Here is a 19,926-nt window from a genome sequence, read left to right as displayed (position 1 = left end):
GGCGCGGTGGCTCACGCCTGTAATCCCAGCACGTTGGGAGGCCAAGGCGGGCAGATCACAAGGTCAGGAGATCGAGACTATCCTGGCTAACATGGTGAAACCCCGTCTCTACTAAAAATACAAAAAATTAGCCAGGCGCGGTGGCGGGCGCCTGTAGTCCCAGCTACTTGGGAGGCTGAGGCAGGAGAATGGCAGGAACCCGGGAGGCGGAGCTTGCAGTGAGCCGAGATCGCGCCACTGCACGCCAGCCCGGGGGACAGAGGAGACTCTGTCTCAAAAAAAAAAAACAACCTTGGGGAGCCAGGTAGGACTTAACCATCTCAAAGATCGAATAAGGTGTTTTGATAGATACTGGTTAATTATTGTACTGTTTCAAGTGTATACAATATGAGGTATTTTCTTTCTTTATAATTAAATGCAGCCTTTTTTTTTGCTGTTTATAGACATTTAATAATTACATGGATGCATTAAAAAATTTTTAATGAAAATTACAAATAGTCAAAATTTTTTATATGTAAAATAAGTGAGGGAGAAGAAATAGAGTAAATGTTTATAGAATGTGAAAAATTATATAATACATAATAAATATGAAACTAGGAGAAATAAATAAAACCAAATTTTAGTGAACATGATTAGACTAATCTAGAATCTAAAAGATAATAAAATCTGTTAACAAAACTAATATTTATAGAAAAATACACCATGAAGTATATTTTCAAGACTAAAATTTCTCTTCTAAAAATCTAGTGTTAAGTTTCAGTAGATAACATTTTGAAAAACTAAGTGATGCTTTGAGTAACCTGGTCATTGCATAAAAGGATATTTTTTTTTTCCTGGCCATTGTGTAGCAAGTTAATTTTTAGGATTATTGTTTTTAATCAGAAGTTCAAAATAATTTCCCCAGAAAAGCAGTGGGGTAGAAAATTTCTACTATAAACTTATGACCAACAGTTCTCTTATATTTTGAATTTTTAAATCTGTTTTCTCCTTTATTTGCCTTACACAAGACATCAGTCATATGTAAATGAATGAATAAATACACAGAGTACTTAAAGAGTTAAATTTGTAAACATAGGACATGAAAATAAGTTTAGATGGAAAAGGAATTCACATCACATTACTTTATAACAAAGGAACAAAAACGTGAACTATAAAAGCATTATTTCTATGTGTACTGTCAAAAATAAAAATAAAAATACAATCCATCCAAAGTAATTTCTGTATAATGTGTCACAGAATTTAGGTATTCACTTAGAAGTCAGATGTAATAATGTCTAAATAAAAGAACGTTGAATATAAGGCAGAAACGGTTATTTAAGATTACAGGTCATAGATACACCTCTGTGGAAAAGGCAAACAACCAGGTGTGAAACAGAATCTGACTCTTCACACATCTTAGAATGCTCTATAAATGAGTGACAAAATGAATGGAGGAAAGGCTTTTAGGCTTAGGGATGACCCTAGGTAACTCTAGCAGGAAGATGTTGATTTTAACAAAATTTCACCCTGTCCCCTTGATTTATCTGTAGAGGTGTTTACCAAATTCTGAAAACACGCTTGAAACTATTCTTAAAAATTTTAATACACTGACATTAAAAACATAGTGTGTATTTGATGGTAGGGTGATTTTATGTATTTCTGCATAACATCAAGTGTTAGTGAGTTTGTACTGTAAAAAGGCACTAAATTTGTTAATTGAAGCTAAGAAGAGAACAATGGAAGTATGTCTTCTTGATAACCAGTCATGAGGGTATCTGAATCCAGCTGACCTGATTTGTATCCAGGCCCTGTCACTTTACTGATTTGGGGGCTCTTCTTCAAGCCTTGATTTTCCTTCCTATGCTGTTGATCGTGGCCACCTCAAAGGGTAAGAGGATCAAATTAAATGAGATGGTGGGTGTTTTCGTTGGTTTTTGATTTTTTGTTGTTAAGACGGGGTCTTGTCCTGTTGCCCAGGCTGGAGTGCAGTGGTGCGATCATGACTCACTACAGCCTCAACCTCCCAGCCTTAAGTGCCCCTCCAACCTCAGCCTCCCGAATAGCTAGGACCACAGCCACATGCCACCAGGCCTGGCTAATTTTTTTATGTTTTGGAGAAGTGGTGTCTCTCTGTGTTGCCCAGGCTGGTCTCAAACTCCTGGCCTCAAGTGATCTCTCTGCTCAGCTTTGCAAAGTGTTGGGATTACAGCTGTGAGCCATTGCTCCTGACCAAGATGGGTATTTTTAAAGCCATTGGCATTCAATAATGGTAAAAATGCTGATAATTAATGATAATGACAACCTTCACAAAGGACTTTTTTATTCCTAAAGTTTCTTTTTCTCTTTTCCTTTTCCTTTTTCTTTTCGCTTTTCTCTTTTCTTTTCTCTCTTCTCTCTTCTCCTGTCTCCTCTCTTCTCTCTTCTCTTTTTTCTGAGACGGAGTCTCGCTCTGTCACCCAGACAGGAGTGCAGTGGTGTGATACCAGTTCACTGCAACCTCTGCCTCCCGGGTTCAGGCTATTCATCTGCCTCAGCCTCCTGAGTAGCTGGGACTACAGGAGCGCACTGCCACACCCGGCTAATTTTTGAGTTTTTAGTAGAGATGAGGTCTTACCGTGTTGGTCAGGCTGGTCTTGAACTCCTGACCTCGTGATCTGCCTGCCTCGGCCTCCTACAGTGCTGGGATTACAGGCGTGAGCCACCATGCCTGGCTAAAGTCTCTTTTTCCGTATACTGGTTTTTAAAATAATTTTGGTGGAACCCCAAATTCCAGTGTATTCAGAGTATTTCTAAACATTGACTTATAGTTAATGGCAAAATTATTCATCCTTCCTTTCTTGGAGCTCATCAGGGAAACACAGTTGCAACGTTATCCTTAATATTCTTAAGCCAATGAAATATTGTAAGCCAAACAAACACATCCTCATCTCCATTTTATTCTATCTTGATTGTGCACATCTTTCTCCATTTCAAATTCTAATTGAATCTCTGTTTCAAAGACCCAAAATCCTTTGATTATGATGTTTCTTTAGCAGCCAGTGAGATTCCTGACTTAAAGGGTTTTTCTTTTTTTCCCTGAGACGGAGCCTTGCTCTGTTACCCAGGCTGGAGTGCAGTGGTGCAATCTTGGCTCACTGCAACCTCCGCCTCCAGCATTCAAGCGATTCTCCTGCCTCAGCCTCCTGAGTAGCTGGGATTACAGGCGCGCGCCACCACGCAGTGCTAATTTTTGTGTTTTTAGTAGCGACAGCATTTCACCATGTTGGTCAGCTGGTCTCCAACTCCTGACCTCATGATGCAGCCACCTTGGCCTCCCAACTGACTTAGAGTTTATTGTATAGATAAGCCTTTTTGCAGAAAGGGAGAAAGTCAGCCTCAGTTTGGTTAGATCACTAGTAATCTAATTGCAAGGATTCATTAGAGGAAGAACACTGATTTCAGTTGTTTAGAGGCGAGATAGGTTTTGCCTCATTTTGTTTTGGCTCCCTGTGCAGCACAGGAAGTACTTTGCAGTGAACTTCCTAAGTTTGGACTTGACTGTTTACATTCTTTTCAATTAACTTGTCCCTTCAGCCCCAAGTTCTTGGTTAGAAGGAGCTTGCAAGCCATTTGATGGTGTGTGTTAAAGGTGTTTTAACAATAGGGTTAAGGAGCAAATTTACCTGCTTTCCTTATTTCTGTATTCTTATGAAATTCGTCAGCGACATCTCCTCCAACCCCTACTGATTAATTTAGTAAATGGTATTAGTAAATGATGTTGAGGACCAGTAAATAATATATTGGTATAAATGGCTCATTTTTATCCTTAGTGAAATTAAGGATATAAAACCATTGACTTATAAAATTATTTGTATTTTTTAAATGTAATACAGCTTTTTCTTTCTAAAAATTTGTTATTGTCAAGTTGTACAGTTTGAAAATTAGTAACTAGATCGAGATAGTGATTATCTTTGGGGGAGGGGGAAGAAAACAAGAAAATGCACATGTTTTCTACTTGCTCTTGGTGTTTAACTTCATTAACGTTACCTAAACTTGGTTGGGCACACACAGGGTGGGAGGCTTCACTGGATCCTCTTGGGGGCTGGGGGGTTCATTACTAAAATAATGGAGAGCAGAAACAGGATTGTGAAAATATACTTGGAGGCCTAGTGTGGTCTATGTCTGATCTTTAAATAGAAACCTTCTCAAAATGGTTTTGGAAAGTTTAGGCAACTGTGTTTTTTTTTTTTTTTTTTTTTTTTTCCCAATTGTAGAGTTTGTTTATGTCAGTACTGCTTTCTCTCCTCCTCCTACCTCTTTTTTTTTCTTCTGCACCAGCCACTAATAAAAGGTCAAAGTAAACTTTGCAGAATGATCCTTAAACATATACAGAAAGTTAAGATAGGTCCTCAAATGACCTAACAAGCACTTAAGGTGAAGCTAAAAGAAGAGCACATTAAATGCATTCTCTTAGTCTGCCTACCTCACAAGTGGGACTTAATTTTCATGTGCTTTTCTATGTAGACACAGACAACCCCACCCCACCCCACCCCCGACAGAGTTTCGCTCTTGTTGCCCAGGCTGGAGTGCAATGGCACAATCTTGGCTCACTGCAACCTCTACCTCCATGGTTCAGGCAATTCTTCTGCCTCAGCCTCCTGAGTAGCTGGGATTACAGGCATGCAGCACCATGTCTGGCTAAGTTTTGTATTTTTAGTAGAGATGGGGTTTCACCATGTTTGTCAGGCTGGTCTCTAACTCCTGACCTCAAGTGATGCACCTGCCCCTCCCAAAGTGCTGGCATTACAGGTGTGAGCCACCATGCCCAGCCGACACGCTTGTTTTTTAAAATAATTCTCTGAGACTTTTTATGTTACACAGTGTTAATCATTCAGCTTATCTTTGAGTGCATAAAGCACTTTCACACATGCATGCATCCATTGTCTCATTTTGCCTGATATGTGCATAATATGTATTAGATGCAAAAGTAGGTTGATCTTCTTTTCAATAAATTAGAAGATTAATGTGCAATTATGTATAATTAGTCCTTTCTTTAAAGAGCTGACACCACACTTGTCAACACCAGTAACCCTTTGACTAAAAAAAAAATACCGCTTTTATCTTTAAAGGATCTATATCGTCATCTACTAATTGGATACGAAATTAGTAAGTATTTCAAAACCCATCCCTTCCCAGTTTAATCCTGGGTTTTGTACTGGCAGAAGCTGTGTAGGCACATATGTGGCCCTTATGAATGAAAGTGATTCTCTCAATTTGCTGTCACTAGGAAAAGAGATACAAGCTATTTTTATTTTTTTTATTTTTTTTTATTTTTTATTTTATTTTATTTTTTTTTGAGACGGAGTCTAGTTTTGTTGCCCAGGCTGGAGTGCAGTGGCCGGATCTCAGCTCACTGCAAGCCCCGCCTCCCGGGTTCACGCCATTCTCCTGCCTCAGCCTCCCGAGTAGCTGGGAGTACAGGCGCCCGCCACCTCGCCCGGCTAATTTTTTTTTTGTATTTTAGTAGAGACGGGGTTTCACCGTGTTAGCCAGGATGGTCTCGATCTCCTGAACTCGTGATCCGCCCGTCTCAGCCTCCCAAAGTGCTGGGATTACAGGCTTGAGCCACCGCGCCCGGCCTACAAGCTATTTTTAAAGCTGTAATTGATAATGAATTTGCACATAAACCCGCCTACTTTTTCATTGGCTGCACTCTAACTGGGTGTGTATTTTCTAGACTGGCCTGTTTCAGTAATATAGACTGGCTTCTTTAAGAATAAGGTTGTGATTTCTTTTGTCTGTTTTATTGTTGTTTTCTTTTTTTCTTTTTGGTGCCAAATTCACAGATTTAAGCCTATGATCTGAGCTTTACAGAGATGAATCACGTAATCCGGAAATCATTTACATGTTCACATTGACAGGGCATGATTTCTATGCCACATTTCTGAAATTTTTGATGTGGCACCCATAAGGCTTTAGTGAAATACAGGGAAGTGCTTTGTTGAGGCAGACCCACTATTGATTTCCTAAGTCAGTGAAGTTGGCCATCAAAATTCTCAAGTTTCTTTGGTGTCACTTCACAGTGACAGACATCAGACTGGAATGTCTTGGGCCAACATTAAGCCGATATGGACCATTAAAAGTTTGTTTCTAGGTTTTCCCCAAATCCTCTTATCAGAGTTGAAAATTTAACTGAATTGAGAGCTATTGCCTAGGATCTGCTTCCTTGAAGCTTTCATTTAGCAGGTAGCAGGAGTAAAAGACATTGATGCAAAGGGGAAAGAATGTGTGCCAATGGGTTTTTTCATTGTCCTAACAGTGAGACAGGAGAGGAGGAGGCAGTAAGGACTCTGCAATGAAAGGGACTGCTGGCAGCACCAGCCATGTTTGGTGTTTGTGCATTAAGGATTCTAAGGGATGTTTTTGTGCCGACCAGAGCAGTTGACCTGCTGCTTTACCTTCTGTTCACCTTCAGAGTCCTCGGTGTAAAAATGTGAGCATCAGGATTCCTGAGTAAGAGTACCATCTGAACTCTGGCCTATGTTTCTTTCCATGTAATAATATCTATTGCAAAGTGTCACGGTAAAATATTGCTTTAATGGGTAACTGACCGTGTTTGGCTTAGAAACAGCCCCTTCCTATCATTGTCAGGGCTCAGGTCTTTCAATCATCCTTTTCAGAATGGTTTGAGAACATAGTGGCAAAAGTTCAAACAATCATGCCCTCTCAACCCTTTGGAAAATAAACTCTGCTTGACTCTGATTCTCTTGACATGTTAAAGATTACGTTTATAGCTTCTTCAAAGGCCCTGTCATGACTTTATAGTCATCCTATACAAAGCAGATTCTCCTAGGGCATGGTTATGTACATAGGGATGGTTGGCTAACACAAAAAGTAAGTGTGTGTTGTAGAAAAGAAATTAATTGAACCGGGGTGGATAGTCAAGTCAGATGGAGATTCTAGATACCTTCGAAGTATATCTGCCTAGTTCCTCCTAGAAAGGGAATCCAGTTCTCTCCAATTACCAGCCAGGCCCCTAAGACCTACTCAGACTGTGTAAACCAACAGACATGGGGCAGGAGAAGCAGGACACACATCAGCTCCCTGTGGGGGAAACATGGGGAATAAAGGAAACTACACAGCATCAGACTGGATAGCAGCTCAGGTGTCCTGCTGCTTTCTCCCAGTTGGGGCAGTCTCAGAGCAGAGTATGAATCTCCTCTTTTTCTCTTTCTAAGTAATAGAAGAACCTCTCCAAAAAGGCCGAAGGAGAAGAATCCCTATTGGTTCATATTTGTTTTTTTGTTTGTTTGTTTGTTTTTTTGAGACGGAGTCTGGCTCCGTCGCCCAGGCTGGAGTGCAGTGGCTGGATCTCAGCTCACTGCAAGCTCCGCCTCCCGGGTTTGCGCCATTCTCCTGCCTCAACCTCCCGAGTAGCTGGGACTACAGGCGCCCGCCACCTCGCCCGGCTATTTTTTTTTTTGTATTTTTTAGTAGAAACGGGGTTTCACTGTGTTAGCCAGGATGGTCTCAATCTCCTGACCTCGTGATCCGCCCGTCTTGGCCTCCCAAAGTGCTGGGATTACAGGCTTGAGCCACCGCGCCCGGCCTATTGGTTCATATTTGGAAGAGGAGCTCCATAGCTGATAAGCACTGGGCCATAGGGATTAGTGTTTATCAAATGTCAGGCATTAATCTGGTCATTTACAAGATCTCATTTAATCTTTACAATGAATGCTATGAAATATGGACTATATTCATCCCCAGTTTACAGCAGAGGAAACTGAGACACAGAAAGGTTAAACAGTATATCCAAGGTCAATAGTGAAGTCGTATCTGAATCTAGGAAGTCAGAGTCTGAAGTCCACACCCCTGATTCTCACAGTGTAAGCCTCTTGTTCATGGCGAGGTTACACAAAATTGATTGTGACCCTGAGTTGGGATTCTCTTTTATAATTGTGACTATAATTAACTATAGCTGATGGTACTCCTAGACAACTAGTTTTCTTGATACCTTTGCCAGTTGTAGAAGGGGATTGATTAACTAAGACCATCTTCTGGTTGCTTTTCTAATCCTTCTAGGTTTCGGGAGCAGACATGAGGTTTTCCCCATTTTGTTATTGGAGCAGATACTTCATACCTTAAACAATGTATTGTTTTCACCATAGGAATTTGGCTTAGTGGTGGGAGGGTGTGAGTTTGAGTGCCACAGTTTATTCACAGGAATAAAAGTGAAGCCAAATGTAATTGTATTTTAAGAAGTGGCCTAGTCACTAGGAAATCCCTCTGGTTAATGAGGATGAGATTAGTCTTTTCTATCATGGCCAATATTATTCATTTATAACACTTGGCTTGTTATAGATATTATGAGAGGAGAAATTACACAGGCTTGAAATCTGTGGAAACATAAAGATAAACCTGTGGAAACATTCTAGACTAGACATGGAAACATATTCTTTTCTGTAACTAAAACCTTCAAAAGAGGATAAAATTTTATTGCGTTTTATGGAACATCTGGTTTAGAAACAATTATGAAGATTTTTTTTTTAATTCAAGGGGTTAAAAATCAAAACTGGCTTCAAGATATGTGGTAACCTAACACTTCCTGGAAGACTGTTCAATTAGGCAATCGAGTGAGGAACCTGTACCCAGACTCATGGCCCAGCATCACCTCTAAAGGCTCATGGCCACGTATACGACAGGAAGCCTTGGGAAAGGGGTCTCTTTCTCCAAGTGCAATATGGCTGTTTTACCAATGGAAAGGGAAACATGCTTTCAAATGACTGATTTAGGCAAGGGGAAAAAGGAGTATTAAATCAGATTATTCTAAGGTAAAGCCAGGGCAAGCACTGGGAGGTAGTTGGATTAAGAAAAAGAATGAGGCATAATTGGTGTGATACAGTTTCTCATTGGGCAATAACCCAGCAGCACACAGGCTGTTGTATTAACAGTCCTGATGTCTTTGCAAGCAATGCCCTTATTTAGGAAAAGTATGAAATACGGTTTACATCTGACGGATTCTTTCCCTCACTTGTTCATTCTCTGTTGGAATCCATATCTACCTAAGTTTCATCACAATGCAAACTGAACAACAGCCTCAGTTATTATCTGAAAACAATGTCGTCTTTATAAAATAAAAATCTTTGCAGAACTGTAATGTCCTCACACACACATGCTCTATTGGGAATTTAAAAATTGGATTGTGATATGGATTCTACCGGTAGTTAGCTGGGAATTTAGGCACATTAATTTAGTTTTCTGAATCTTTTTTCATCTGTGTTGGGAAGCCTATTGGCATTTTGGATGAGAATTCTAACATTGTGTGGGACTATTCTGCTCCTTTTAGGACTTTATCTTCCTGCCTAATGAATGCGTGTATGGTATTCAGTCATGTAACAGCCTTCAGATACCTTTGCACATTTCTCTTTCTTTTCTTTTTCTTTCTTTTCTTTCTTTCTTTTCTTTCTCTTTTTCTTTCTTTTCTTTTGTTTCTTTTCTTTCTTTCTCCTTCCTTCCCTTCCTCCCTCCCTTCCTCCCTCCCTCCCTCCCTCCCTTCCTTCCTTCCTTCCTTCTCTTCCTTCTCTTCCTTCTCTTCCTTCTCTTCCTTCCTTCTCTTCCTTCTCTTCCTTCCTTCTCTTCCTTCTCTTCCTTCTCTTTCTTTATTTCTTGTCTGTCTCGCTCTGTCACCCAGGCTGGAGTGCAGTTGCACAATCTCGGCTCACTGCAAGCTCCACCTCCCGGATTCACGCCATTCTCCTGCCTCAGCCTCCCAAGTAGCTGGGACTATAGACGCCCATCACCACACCCAGCTAATTTTTTGTATTTTTAGTAGAGATGGGGTTTCATCATGTTAGCTAGGATGGTCTTGATTTCCTGACCTCGTGATTCGCCTGCCTTGGCCTCCCAAAGTGCTGGGATTACAGGCATGAGCCATCATGCCCGGCCACCCTCGTACATTTCTAAATACCCCTAAGGAGTAGGGGGAAAGGGCAATGAGGAGTACTAACCATGGCTGAGAACTAGGTTTGATGACCCCAAAAGTTCAGTACTAATTATGAATTGCATGATTTATGTAGACAAACCTGTATTACTTACCGTCAGAGAACCTGACCCAGTTCCCTACCAGCTTCCCATTCCTGTGATCTTCACTCATAGTTTGGTATTTTAAAAATGTTTGAGTGTCACAAGTTTTCACTTATAACATAGTGATATATTAATAAATGGTAGAAAAATTCTGCTGTTTCATTTTTAACTCACCTTCACACTGTTGTCTCTCAGTGAGTCCTATGCTTTCCACTGTAATAGATTACCCAGATGCGGGTTTGTCTGTGGCATCTCATGGAGTCATTTCAGGCTCCAACTGAGTGTAACAATTGTTTTCACAGACTCCTGGGGAGACTTTCGAATATACCTTGCCTAGTTTCTGTTTCTAATATAACCGAATGTTTTATGATGCCTGTGGCAGAGAAAGCTGACAATACTCAAAAACTGTCAATATATTTTAATCTTGGACCAATATTTGAGAGCTCAGAATCTCTCTAAAGTATGTATTTACTTCCTAGTTTCTGATGGAAATGACATGGCTATCAATTTTAAGAAACAGTTTATATTCCTAACTTATGTTTTTAACTTCTAAAAAGGCAAAAAAGTCAATTATTTCTGCTTCCTTTTCTCCTGTTGAAACATTTGTGGTCCCTAGGATATTTCCTTTTCTTGTGACCAAAATGCTCTTTGAAAATAGTTAGAAGGCTTCTATTGTGGCTCATGCCTGTAATCGCAACACTTTGGGAGGCTGAGGCGGGCAGATCACTTGAGGTCAGGAGTTCGAGACCAGCCTGACCAACACGGCGAAATCCCATCTCTACTAGAAATTTAGCCAGGCATGGTGATGCACACCTATAATCCCAGCTACTCGGGAGGCTGAGGCATGAGAATCGCTTGAACCCAAGAGGCAGAGGTTGCAGTGACCCAAAATCAGGCCACTGCACTCCAGCCCGGGTGACAGAGTGACTCTGTCTCAAAAAAAAATGAAACGGTAGAAGACTTTTATTCTTAGCTCTCTCTAGAAAATGTTTTTTGTTGTTTTTTGTTTGTTTGTTTTGTTTGAGATGGAGTCTTGCTCTGTTGCCCAGGCTGGAATGCAGTGGCGCGATCTCGGCTCACTGCAAGCTCCGCCTCCTGGGTTCACGCTGTTGTCCTGCCTCAGCCTCCCGAGTAGCTGGGACTACAGGCGCCTGCCATCACGCCTGGCTAATTTTTTGTGTTTTTAGTAGAGATGAGGTTTCACCATGTTAGCCAGGATGGTCTCGATCTCCTGACCTTGTGATTCGCCCGCCTCGGCCTCCCAGAGTGCTGGGATTACAGGCAGGAGCCACCGCACCTGGCCACAAGGTCAGAGAGGGATAGTAGCAAATTTGGCTTTGAGTTTCATTGGCTGTGGGTTTTCCTTTGGAGTCGGCCATGGGGAAAGGGGCAGTATAAAGGTTGTTAGAATCAATTGAAGAAGTCTTTCACCTTGCTAGATGGGATCGTATATTATTACTACCTTACTGTTTGTATCCTATAGTAAAAGGCAGTTTCATCTAGATCAGTACATATGCCTCACATCTACTGGATCAACAGGTCAGAATGGGAGTGTAGGAAGCTCTAGCAGAATCTGATAGGAAGCTCCTAAAGAAGTGACTTGTGGCTGTATCCCAGAGGAGGTAGAGTCTTTGATTGTTTAGAAGCTTCCTTGGAGAGGTTCAGTATCTCAGAAAGTCAAAGCAGGTGGGGAGGGGAGTTAGAATTCTAGATCCTCAGCTTTTAGTCAACACTTATAATACTTATTCATAAGTGAGTTAGCAGAAAGATGAATGGGTCAATGAATCAGCTTTCACTTTTGAAATGGTAGAATAGTTTTTACTTGTTGTGAATGCATAGGCAAAGTAGAGGCAACAAGGATGGGGAGAGACTCCAAATTGAAGACAAACAGAAACAAATGAATCTAACTGTATTACAAATGAATAACACAACCACACTGAAGGTACGGGGGCATGGGGAAACTAACCCAGAGATAATCCAAATAATACACATATTGGCAACACACATTTAGACTAAAGACAAAAAACTGTAAATATAAGTTGTAGTTAATAGACTTTTTATAGTGGTATTGGTTAGCAATTTTGAAACTAATGTGCGTTTTTGTATTGAGCAAATAAATAAATGTATAGTAGATAATGAGAGCTAGGATTCTCGCTGTTAGAGGAGTTACACATGCAAAGGAGAGGGATAGAATTAACCAAATGGTATTAGATTGGAATTGGAGCTATCAGTATGAACTTTAATACATCTAAATATATTTTAAATATATTAAAATATTTTTATTAAAATGAAAATTAAAAATGTTTTAAATAGATATGATGCAGAGAAGTAGATCTGAATGTGAGAGCATGTGTGTGTACACAACTGGGACACTTGGAACAGCAAAATAAATAATGATAGTAATGAATTATAAAGCATAGAGCTAAATATAAGTCTGTAAGTCATTACTGATGTAAGTAATTAATTAACAGGGCAGAAGGGAGAGCTTTTCCATGGAGTAGAAAGTTGATACACTGTTTATAAAAGGAGCAATGAAGGCAATCCCAGCTACTGGGGAGGCTGAGGCAGGAGAATTGCTTAAACCCAGGAGGTGGAGGTTGCAGTAAGCCGAGATCATGCCACTGCACTCTAGCCTGAGTGACAGAGCAAGTCTCCGTCTGGTGGCAGTGGGGAGGAGCAATGAGATTACTAAAGCACCATCTGGCAACTACAATAGTAACAAATGCTTCAGGTAATAATTATTAATAGATGTTAAAATTAGTAGATTTTTTGACAAACAACGTATTTATATAGTCTGGAAATACCTGTCTATAAGAAACTAGTTAAAAGGGGAAAACATAGCATCTTTACAATAGAGAAACTTGGCAAATGATCAAAGCTAATATCACTTGTAATGGGACAGAAGTGACATCATGTGCCTCTTGATATTATGCACTGTGCAGGACACACATCTGTGATCTTCTGCCAAAAAATGCGTAACCTGAATCTAAACCAAAAAAAAAAAAAAAAAAATTAGATAAACCCAAATCGAGGGCCACTCTACAAAATAAGTAGCTTGTAGTTTTCAAAAATATCAAGCTCATGAAAGGTAAGGACTGAAGAGCTCTTCCAGGAGACTAAAGTGATGACAACTAAGTGCTGTGTGTGATTCTGGATTAGATCTTGGATCAGGGAAACAAAGGGATGTTCTTGTTTTTAGGAAATCAGACTGAAGTAAAGGGTAAAAGGATATCATGCTTGCTACTTACTTTTAATCAGTTCAGGGGAAACATGGTATGTGTGTTTGATAAATGTGAAATGCTAACATCTAAGAAATCTGGGTAAAGGGTATGTAGGAATTATACTATGTCTGCAATTTTTCTGTAAGTCTGCAATTATTTCAGAATAAAGTTTTTTTAAAAAAGTAACTAGTTTTAAAAACATAGCTGGTTGAATGCTGTGTCCCAGTAGGAAATCCCTTATTGCACCTTTCTCCTTTTGTTTTTAAACTCTGTATTGGATTTTATAAATTATATTTGTAAAAATTTCACATGATGGAAAATTGTACAAAAGTCTGTGCCCTCTCTCACCCCTGCCACCAAGTGGACTGCTATTAACCGGTTGGTTGTCTCATTCTAAACCTTTCTGGACTTACACAGATAGAGAAGTATACATGCGCGTGTATATACAGACTCCTCTACCTCCATACTACTAAACATTGTTGAGTATCTTTTTTTTTTTTTTTTCCCAGCCTAATCTAGCCATGGACATCTTTCTCAATATGTATATATAGCTCTGCTTTGTTTGTAACGATTTTTTTTTTCCCTAAATGAGTCATTCCATTGTCCCTGAAACTCGTTGTCAAGGACTGATGGACTAACTTTAGTGTAGAACCATTTGTAACAACACCGGGAGCCTGAAGCTAACAGAATTGAAGTACTCTGTTTATTGTACCAGATAGCCAAGACTCTGTCAGGCATGAGGGTGCTCTGAAGACCTCAGTGACAGGAATTTGGAGACTTTTGTTCTAGTGAGAGGCTGTTACGGTGACTCAGCTTTGGTCAACATCATTTTCTGTGTCTCTATATAGGCTCAAGGTTGAAATCTTTATAAGAGAAAACAGGTTTGTGGTCAGGGGAATAAGGGCGCAGAACACAGACACTGGCCCCTGAGTACCCTTCCCAAAGAAGAAGACTTAGAAGGCAGTAGCCATCTCATCCCAGCTACTCTTCCCAGGGCTGCTCTAATGATTTCATGTCTGATCTGTTCTAGTCTCTTCATTGAGTCTATCTTTCCTACCACCCCTAGAGTTACCAGCAACCACTGTGATTCTCAAATGTGGTGCCCATACAAACAGCATCAGCATTACCCTGAACTTGTTACAAATGCAAATTTTCAGATTCCATCTCAGAGCTACTGAACCAGCAAGTCCTCCAAGTTGATGCTGCTAATATTTGAGGGTCACAGACCTACTACATAAAGCTGATATTATTCCCCTCATTTTTAAAACCTAATGGCTCAGCTGAGCACACACTCCAAAGTCCTCACTCATGGCCTAAGAGGTCCTTTGTGATCTCGCCCCAGTCTGCTTGTTCAGCCACCCCACTCCCAACCTTTCCCATCCCAACACCCTTTCTGCATCCTGTTACAGAGAAATTTGCTGAGCCCTTTCCTGAGCTGCACCTGGTGAACTTCTACTCTTCCATCACTTCCTTGGGTGCCTTCCCTGGCTCCCTGGCATGAAACTGCCCTGATATACTTTTAAGTACACTGGACAAACAAGAATATGTTGTTTCTCAGCAGTGTCCTTTTATCTCCCAGAATTTGCCCTGAGTAGGGAGTTCAGGCTCTGTAGATTATATAGAACCTGGATTGGTTGAGACTATTGACTGTCCTGTAGCCAGTCAGATTGGGGTGCTTGTAAGTAACTGTTTATATTCAATATACTAATATTCAGAAACTATCCTTTCTGGTCCATGTAATAAATAGGACACCATTTACATTTGGAAGAGAAAGGTTCTCTGTTTATTGTGAGAAGAACGGTGAATTATGAGCAAGAGAGGAAAAGGTTGCTTTTGAAAGACACAGGTTCACCCTTTCACTTGGCAGTAATCTTATCCTGACAGCATTTAATGTGAAGTAATTGTAACCAGAGAAGAATCTTAGTAGGCTTTAATTAAAAACACAAGGAATTTTTTTCTCATGTATTCTTCCTCCTGCCCATTTTTCGTCTTTCTCTTTTTCTTTTTTCCCTCTTCATTTCTGTGTTCTCCCTTCTCCTGCCCCTCTTTTTTCTCCTCTTCATCATCCCTTAACATTTAAAATGTTTTTGGCTTGGCTAATCCCTATGGATGGAAACTTAGCTGAGCAGGATATTGATTACCAAATATGGTATTGCTGCTAAAGATGTTAGAGGAATGTGGCTTGTATTCTAAGCCTCCGGCCTCTGAATAAGCTGCCAAACAAATTAGGTCATTTTAACTTCTGAGCTTTTTTTTTTTTAATAAGGATGCTGGAACTTTGATTTGGAACATGATGTTGATGTTATTTTAGTTCAAATGGAGGGGGTATGAAGAAGGGGGCAGGGAGTAGGGGAGACTTAGTTCAGCATGTTTTAGGACTCAAGCCACCGGCCCAGGTTGTGTAAGAGGCAAACACATTATGTGGAGCTTCAGTTGATTCTGGAACCACCAGAGAAAGAACCGAGGCATAGAATTCACATGTACAGCCTCATTTTCTGAGGCCAGATGCACTAGACTACGACCAGGTCCCAGGATACTCTTCATGTTATCCCCAGTGGCCTGGGCCACAGGACTTACCTTAATGTGAGCTCAGGTTTAGGAAAGTTGCTTCTTCACAGGAAGGTTGGTCAGGTTTAGTGCCAGGGAGGATGTCCTGAAGTTGATGGCAAGTTGCTACTATGTGTGTCTGATGGAGTGTGATGCGATTGAGCAAGTCCTTCCACAGCATACCTGTACTTGAAACCCAGGGACTGTGCTTGTCTCCCAGCAGATACCACAGTTCTTACCTCCATTCTTGGAAATATTTATTCTGTTGTAGTATTAGCTTTGTTAGGGTTGAAGTTGGTCCACCTCAGTGAGGTCCTTTGTGACCTCACCTCAGCCTGCTTCACAATGCAGCTTTGCTTTTTGTTTTTGTTTTTCCTTATGTACTTTTTGGGCAAAATAGTATTGAGGTTTCCCAAATTTAAAAAACAACAAAACAACACAACACCAGTTAAAGAAAATGTTCTTATGTTTCCCAGAATGGGCACTATCTGTTCACTTTTCGGTGTTGATTAGGTATGCACAAGGGTATTCTCCACATCCCTTTTGCTACTGCCCTCAATTGGTTTCTTCTCAGAATGAGTGAGTCATGCTCGGGAAGAAATTCCACCCACTCCAAGACTTCTGGGTCAGGGCTCTGTGGCTTTTGTTAGGCCTCCCTAAGGACCTCTCTTTCCTTCCCCTTCACCCCTTATTTCCTGTTAATGCCATTACTATCCAGCCACAGGCTCTTCCTTGTATCCTTGAAGCTGAGCCTGTGAAGTTTGAAGTTCTGAGTTGTTCATCCTGGTCTCTAAAGTAAGAGAGTTTTATTTTTGTGGATATTTCTTTTTCTTTCTTTTTTTTTGAGACAGAGTCTAGCTCTGTCACCCAGGCTAGCGTGCAATGGCGCGATCTTGGTTTACTGCAACCTCTGCCTCACGGGCTCAAGCCATTCTGTCTCAGCATTCCAAGTAACTGGGATTACAGGCACATGCCGCCACGCCCAGCTAATTTTTTTTTTTATATTTTAGTAGAGACAGGGTTTCACCATGTTGCCCAGGCTGGTGTTGAACTCCCGAACTAAGGCAATCCACTCGCCTTGGCCTCCCAAAGTGCTAGGATGACGGGAATGAGCTAGGGCATGAGCCACAGCACCCTGCCTGCTCTTATTTTTCTTCAAGCTCATTAGGAAGAACGGTGGCGAGGGGACGGGGGATGCTTTGGAGCCCTCAGGCCCATGTGTATACATTCAGAACACTAAATGGCAACTGTGGTCTTTGGAGACTCATTTTCAGGACTCCAGTCCCTTTCCAGACCACACCATGAAAACATGGGAACTGAGTGGGTCCCATGGGTGCATATTTAAAATGCACTCTCTTGGGATAGCTTTTTGACATGTAGGGTCCAGAATTCATGGTATTGGATGCTTAATAATGAAGGCATTCTTGAATGGTGGAAGGATTCCAAATAGACTTGTCTTGCCCTAACTTGTCTTTCATAGTGTCTGTGATTTATTTTACTGAATATAATCTGTTTTAGGTAAACTGCAGGAATAGGGTCAAAGGTAACTGAAATTACTATACATTAAAGTGTATAACTGTGCTAGGAATTTCCTGGTTCAAATTTTAAACTGGAAAGTTTTTGTCTAAAAAGAAAAGGAATAGTTGAAAATCTGTGTAACTACATTTTTTAAGTAAATTAAATACCACTGACTTTCAGGACACTTTGTGTTGTCATTTTTCCTGTAACCTGTGTAAGTAGTAAGAATGACAGTGGTTGCTGACCTTTTTTCCTGATAGACCAGGGTTTACTGGTGTGTTTATTTTGTCACCATTCCGGTTTGACTCTAAGGAAATGAAAACATCTTCCATTTGTTCTCTGTTTCCAAAGGGCATCCGCTTCGATCCTGAAATTCCGCAAACACTACGACTAGAGTTTGCTAAGGCAAACACGAAGATGGCCAAGAACAAACTCGTAGGGACTCCAAACCCCAGTACTCCTCTGCCCAACACTGTACCTCAGTTCATTGCCAGAGAGCCATGTAAGTCGATCTACTTTTCATTTAAAAATAATAATAACTAAGAACCGTTCGTGTGCTGCATGTGAGGTTACACCACGGGACATGGAGCTGGCTGAGTCTTATTTTCCATTTCTGTGAAGAGGTTGCCTAGGCGTTCTTGGTGTCAGAATTCCAAATACAGCAATCTTGTTTGCAATAGGCTGTCCCAAAAGATGGTTCAGCTTGAACAGAATCATAACTTCAGAATTTCATCTGATGTACTACAGATTTCCTTAATGTGACATTGACCATTGTGAGTATGCCCCTAGTTGCCTTGGGTATAAACCCTTTATTTCTCCATGCTCAGACATGAGAGCTGGTTCTCAGCATTCACTTTAATCCATTTGTTGAAGGACATCAGCTCGGTGGCTTTGGAAAAATAGGATATTAAAAGTGAAAGAAGCAGATCTTAGGAAGTTGGTTCTATTCAGTTTAGCCATAACTCTAGGGGGAAAAGTAAACACACACAAAGAATTTATATATTGGAACAGTCAGTCTAGCAAACTAATACCAGCAAAACTTTAAGGAAATTTGGGGCTTCCTGTTTCAACTTAATTGGATAAGGACACTGGCTGATTGCTCAAGACATCTTCTACCCCACATTAATAAGCTTATTTCATTATTTCTGCCTTTCATTGAATAACTTTAAAAGATTGAATTTTCTTTCTCAAGCTCAGTCAGTGGCAGAAATGGGGCATGAGACAGGCCTTAACTTTTCCTTTCATTACAGAGCCATACGTGATTTAATATGGCAGGGCATTCAAGGAAACCCAAATGACTTGGATTCCAAGTTATTTGGAATATTTCTGTCCTGTCATTTTTGGTCTGCTTTCGAAACCACACGATTGTGATCTTCTTCCTTTGATAATACATTTTTAACTCTTCTTATTGAAATTGAAGGACACATGGATTCCTTGCTCCCCCCATGTCACATGCATGTCAGATTTAATCAGGTTATCTTTGGAAGTCACAGCCATTCTGTAGCTCAGTCACTCTTGCTTGCTACTCATCAGTAGAAACTAATAGATAAGTCTTCCAGAATGTTCTAAAATAAATGTTTCTATGAATCCAGAAAGTCATAATAGATGAAAAAATTATTTTGTTCTTTCACCTTCTTTGTCCCAGGGAAACTAGAAAACTTTGCTTACTTATTTGGGAAGGAAATCTAAACAAAAGTTACATCTTACAGTGTACTTGTAATACAGGAGAATATAGGAACATCCTTTACATAATTCTTCATCCTTAGAGTATCTAGCTTAATACTTTGTATATTGTATGTATTTAATATTTATTATAGTGAGTGGATAAATTGATACTGAAATTGGGCTACTTGTAGAACTACAGATGGATTTCTATGTCTCCTCTCTCTGAAATTTCTTCTCTCTTGATCAAGGCATCAAAAAAGAGTATTTTTAGGATGCCTGAATTTGTAAAAATAACCTAAAGTAATTCTTTGCCTTTTTAGTGAATTTGCCAACCTCAGATCTCAGAGTTCTTTGAAAAGATTAATTCAGACAGGAAACGTAATGCTGGTGATACTTAACTTTACATCCTCAATTCTTTGCTGAATGCTCTTTTTAACAGGCCCACAAAACTTTTTGTGAATTTCCTACAACAGCCCTGTGACATAGGTAGCCAGGAAGGTTGTAGCCAGGTGACAACATGCTATACAAAAGCAACAAATAGGAACAAACTGAACATTCACAAGTCCCTGAAGTTACAGGACAGCATAGTAACCGAGCTTAGAACTCTTTTCTGGCAAGCTCTACTCATCTCCCTTCCCAGCTTACAGAACAGTGCAAAAATGGCCAGATAGTTTCCATGACAGGGTAAAAACTTGCTCAGCTGTTCACAGCAACACAAATTTGAAGTTTAAATAAATAAATAAATAAATAAATAAATAAATAAATAAATAAATAAATCCAAGCAGCCAGCAGTGTATTCTTGAGGAAAATAAAAGTCAGCATGATTTATCTTAATATAGCTCATTTTTACGACACAACGTCTTGATAAGAGCAAGTCCACTGTGGCTCAGGTCAACTTTATTATCCATCGCCATTCCCTCTGGGAACTGGGAAC

At 40.2% G+C, this 19,926-nt stretch overlaps 1 protein-coding gene and 1 long non-coding RNA gene across 9 annotated transcripts in view; one reads left to right on the top strand and one right to left on the bottom strand.

Moving 5' to 3' along the window:
- LOC105481968 (uncharacterized) overlaps positions 1–16,102 on the bottom strand; it is a 64,818-nt gene extending 48,716 nt beyond the window's left edge. The window contains exons 1-2 of one of the 2 annotated variants that reach the window (XR_011607127.1): positions 15,840–16,102; positions 15,178–15,365 (exon numbers count right to left, since the gene is read on the bottom strand). This is a non-coding gene — a long non-coding RNA (uncharacterized lncRNA). Of the gene's footprint in view, positions 1–15,177; positions 15,366–15,839 lie in introns of those variants that run through there. The other variant, XR_011607128.1, reaches the window with a different exon arrangement.
- LOC105481969 (RNA binding protein, mRNA processing factor) overlaps positions 1–19,926 on the top strand; it is a 189,409-nt gene that overhangs the window by 102,741 nt on the left and 66,742 nt on the right. For all 7 annotated transcript variants that reach the window (XM_071068425.1, XM_011741771.3, XM_071068427.1 and 4 more), the window contains one exon: positions 17,679–17,829. In XM_071068425.1, coding sequence (XP_070924526.1) covers positions 17,679–17,829 — 151 coding nt within the window. The remainder of the gene's footprint in view (positions 1–17,678; positions 17,830–19,926) is intronic.

The sequence above is a fragment of the Macaca nemestrina genome, chromosome 8 (assembly GCF_043159975.1).
Source record: "Macaca nemestrina isolate mMacNem1 chromosome 8, mMacNem.hap1, whole genome shotgun sequence".
Lineage (NCBI taxonomy): Eukaryota > Metazoa > Chordata > Mammalia > Primates > Cercopithecidae > Macaca > Macaca nemestrina.
Note: the sequence above shows the minus strand (reverse complement) of the source record. Positions and strands in the feature narration are given on the sequence as shown.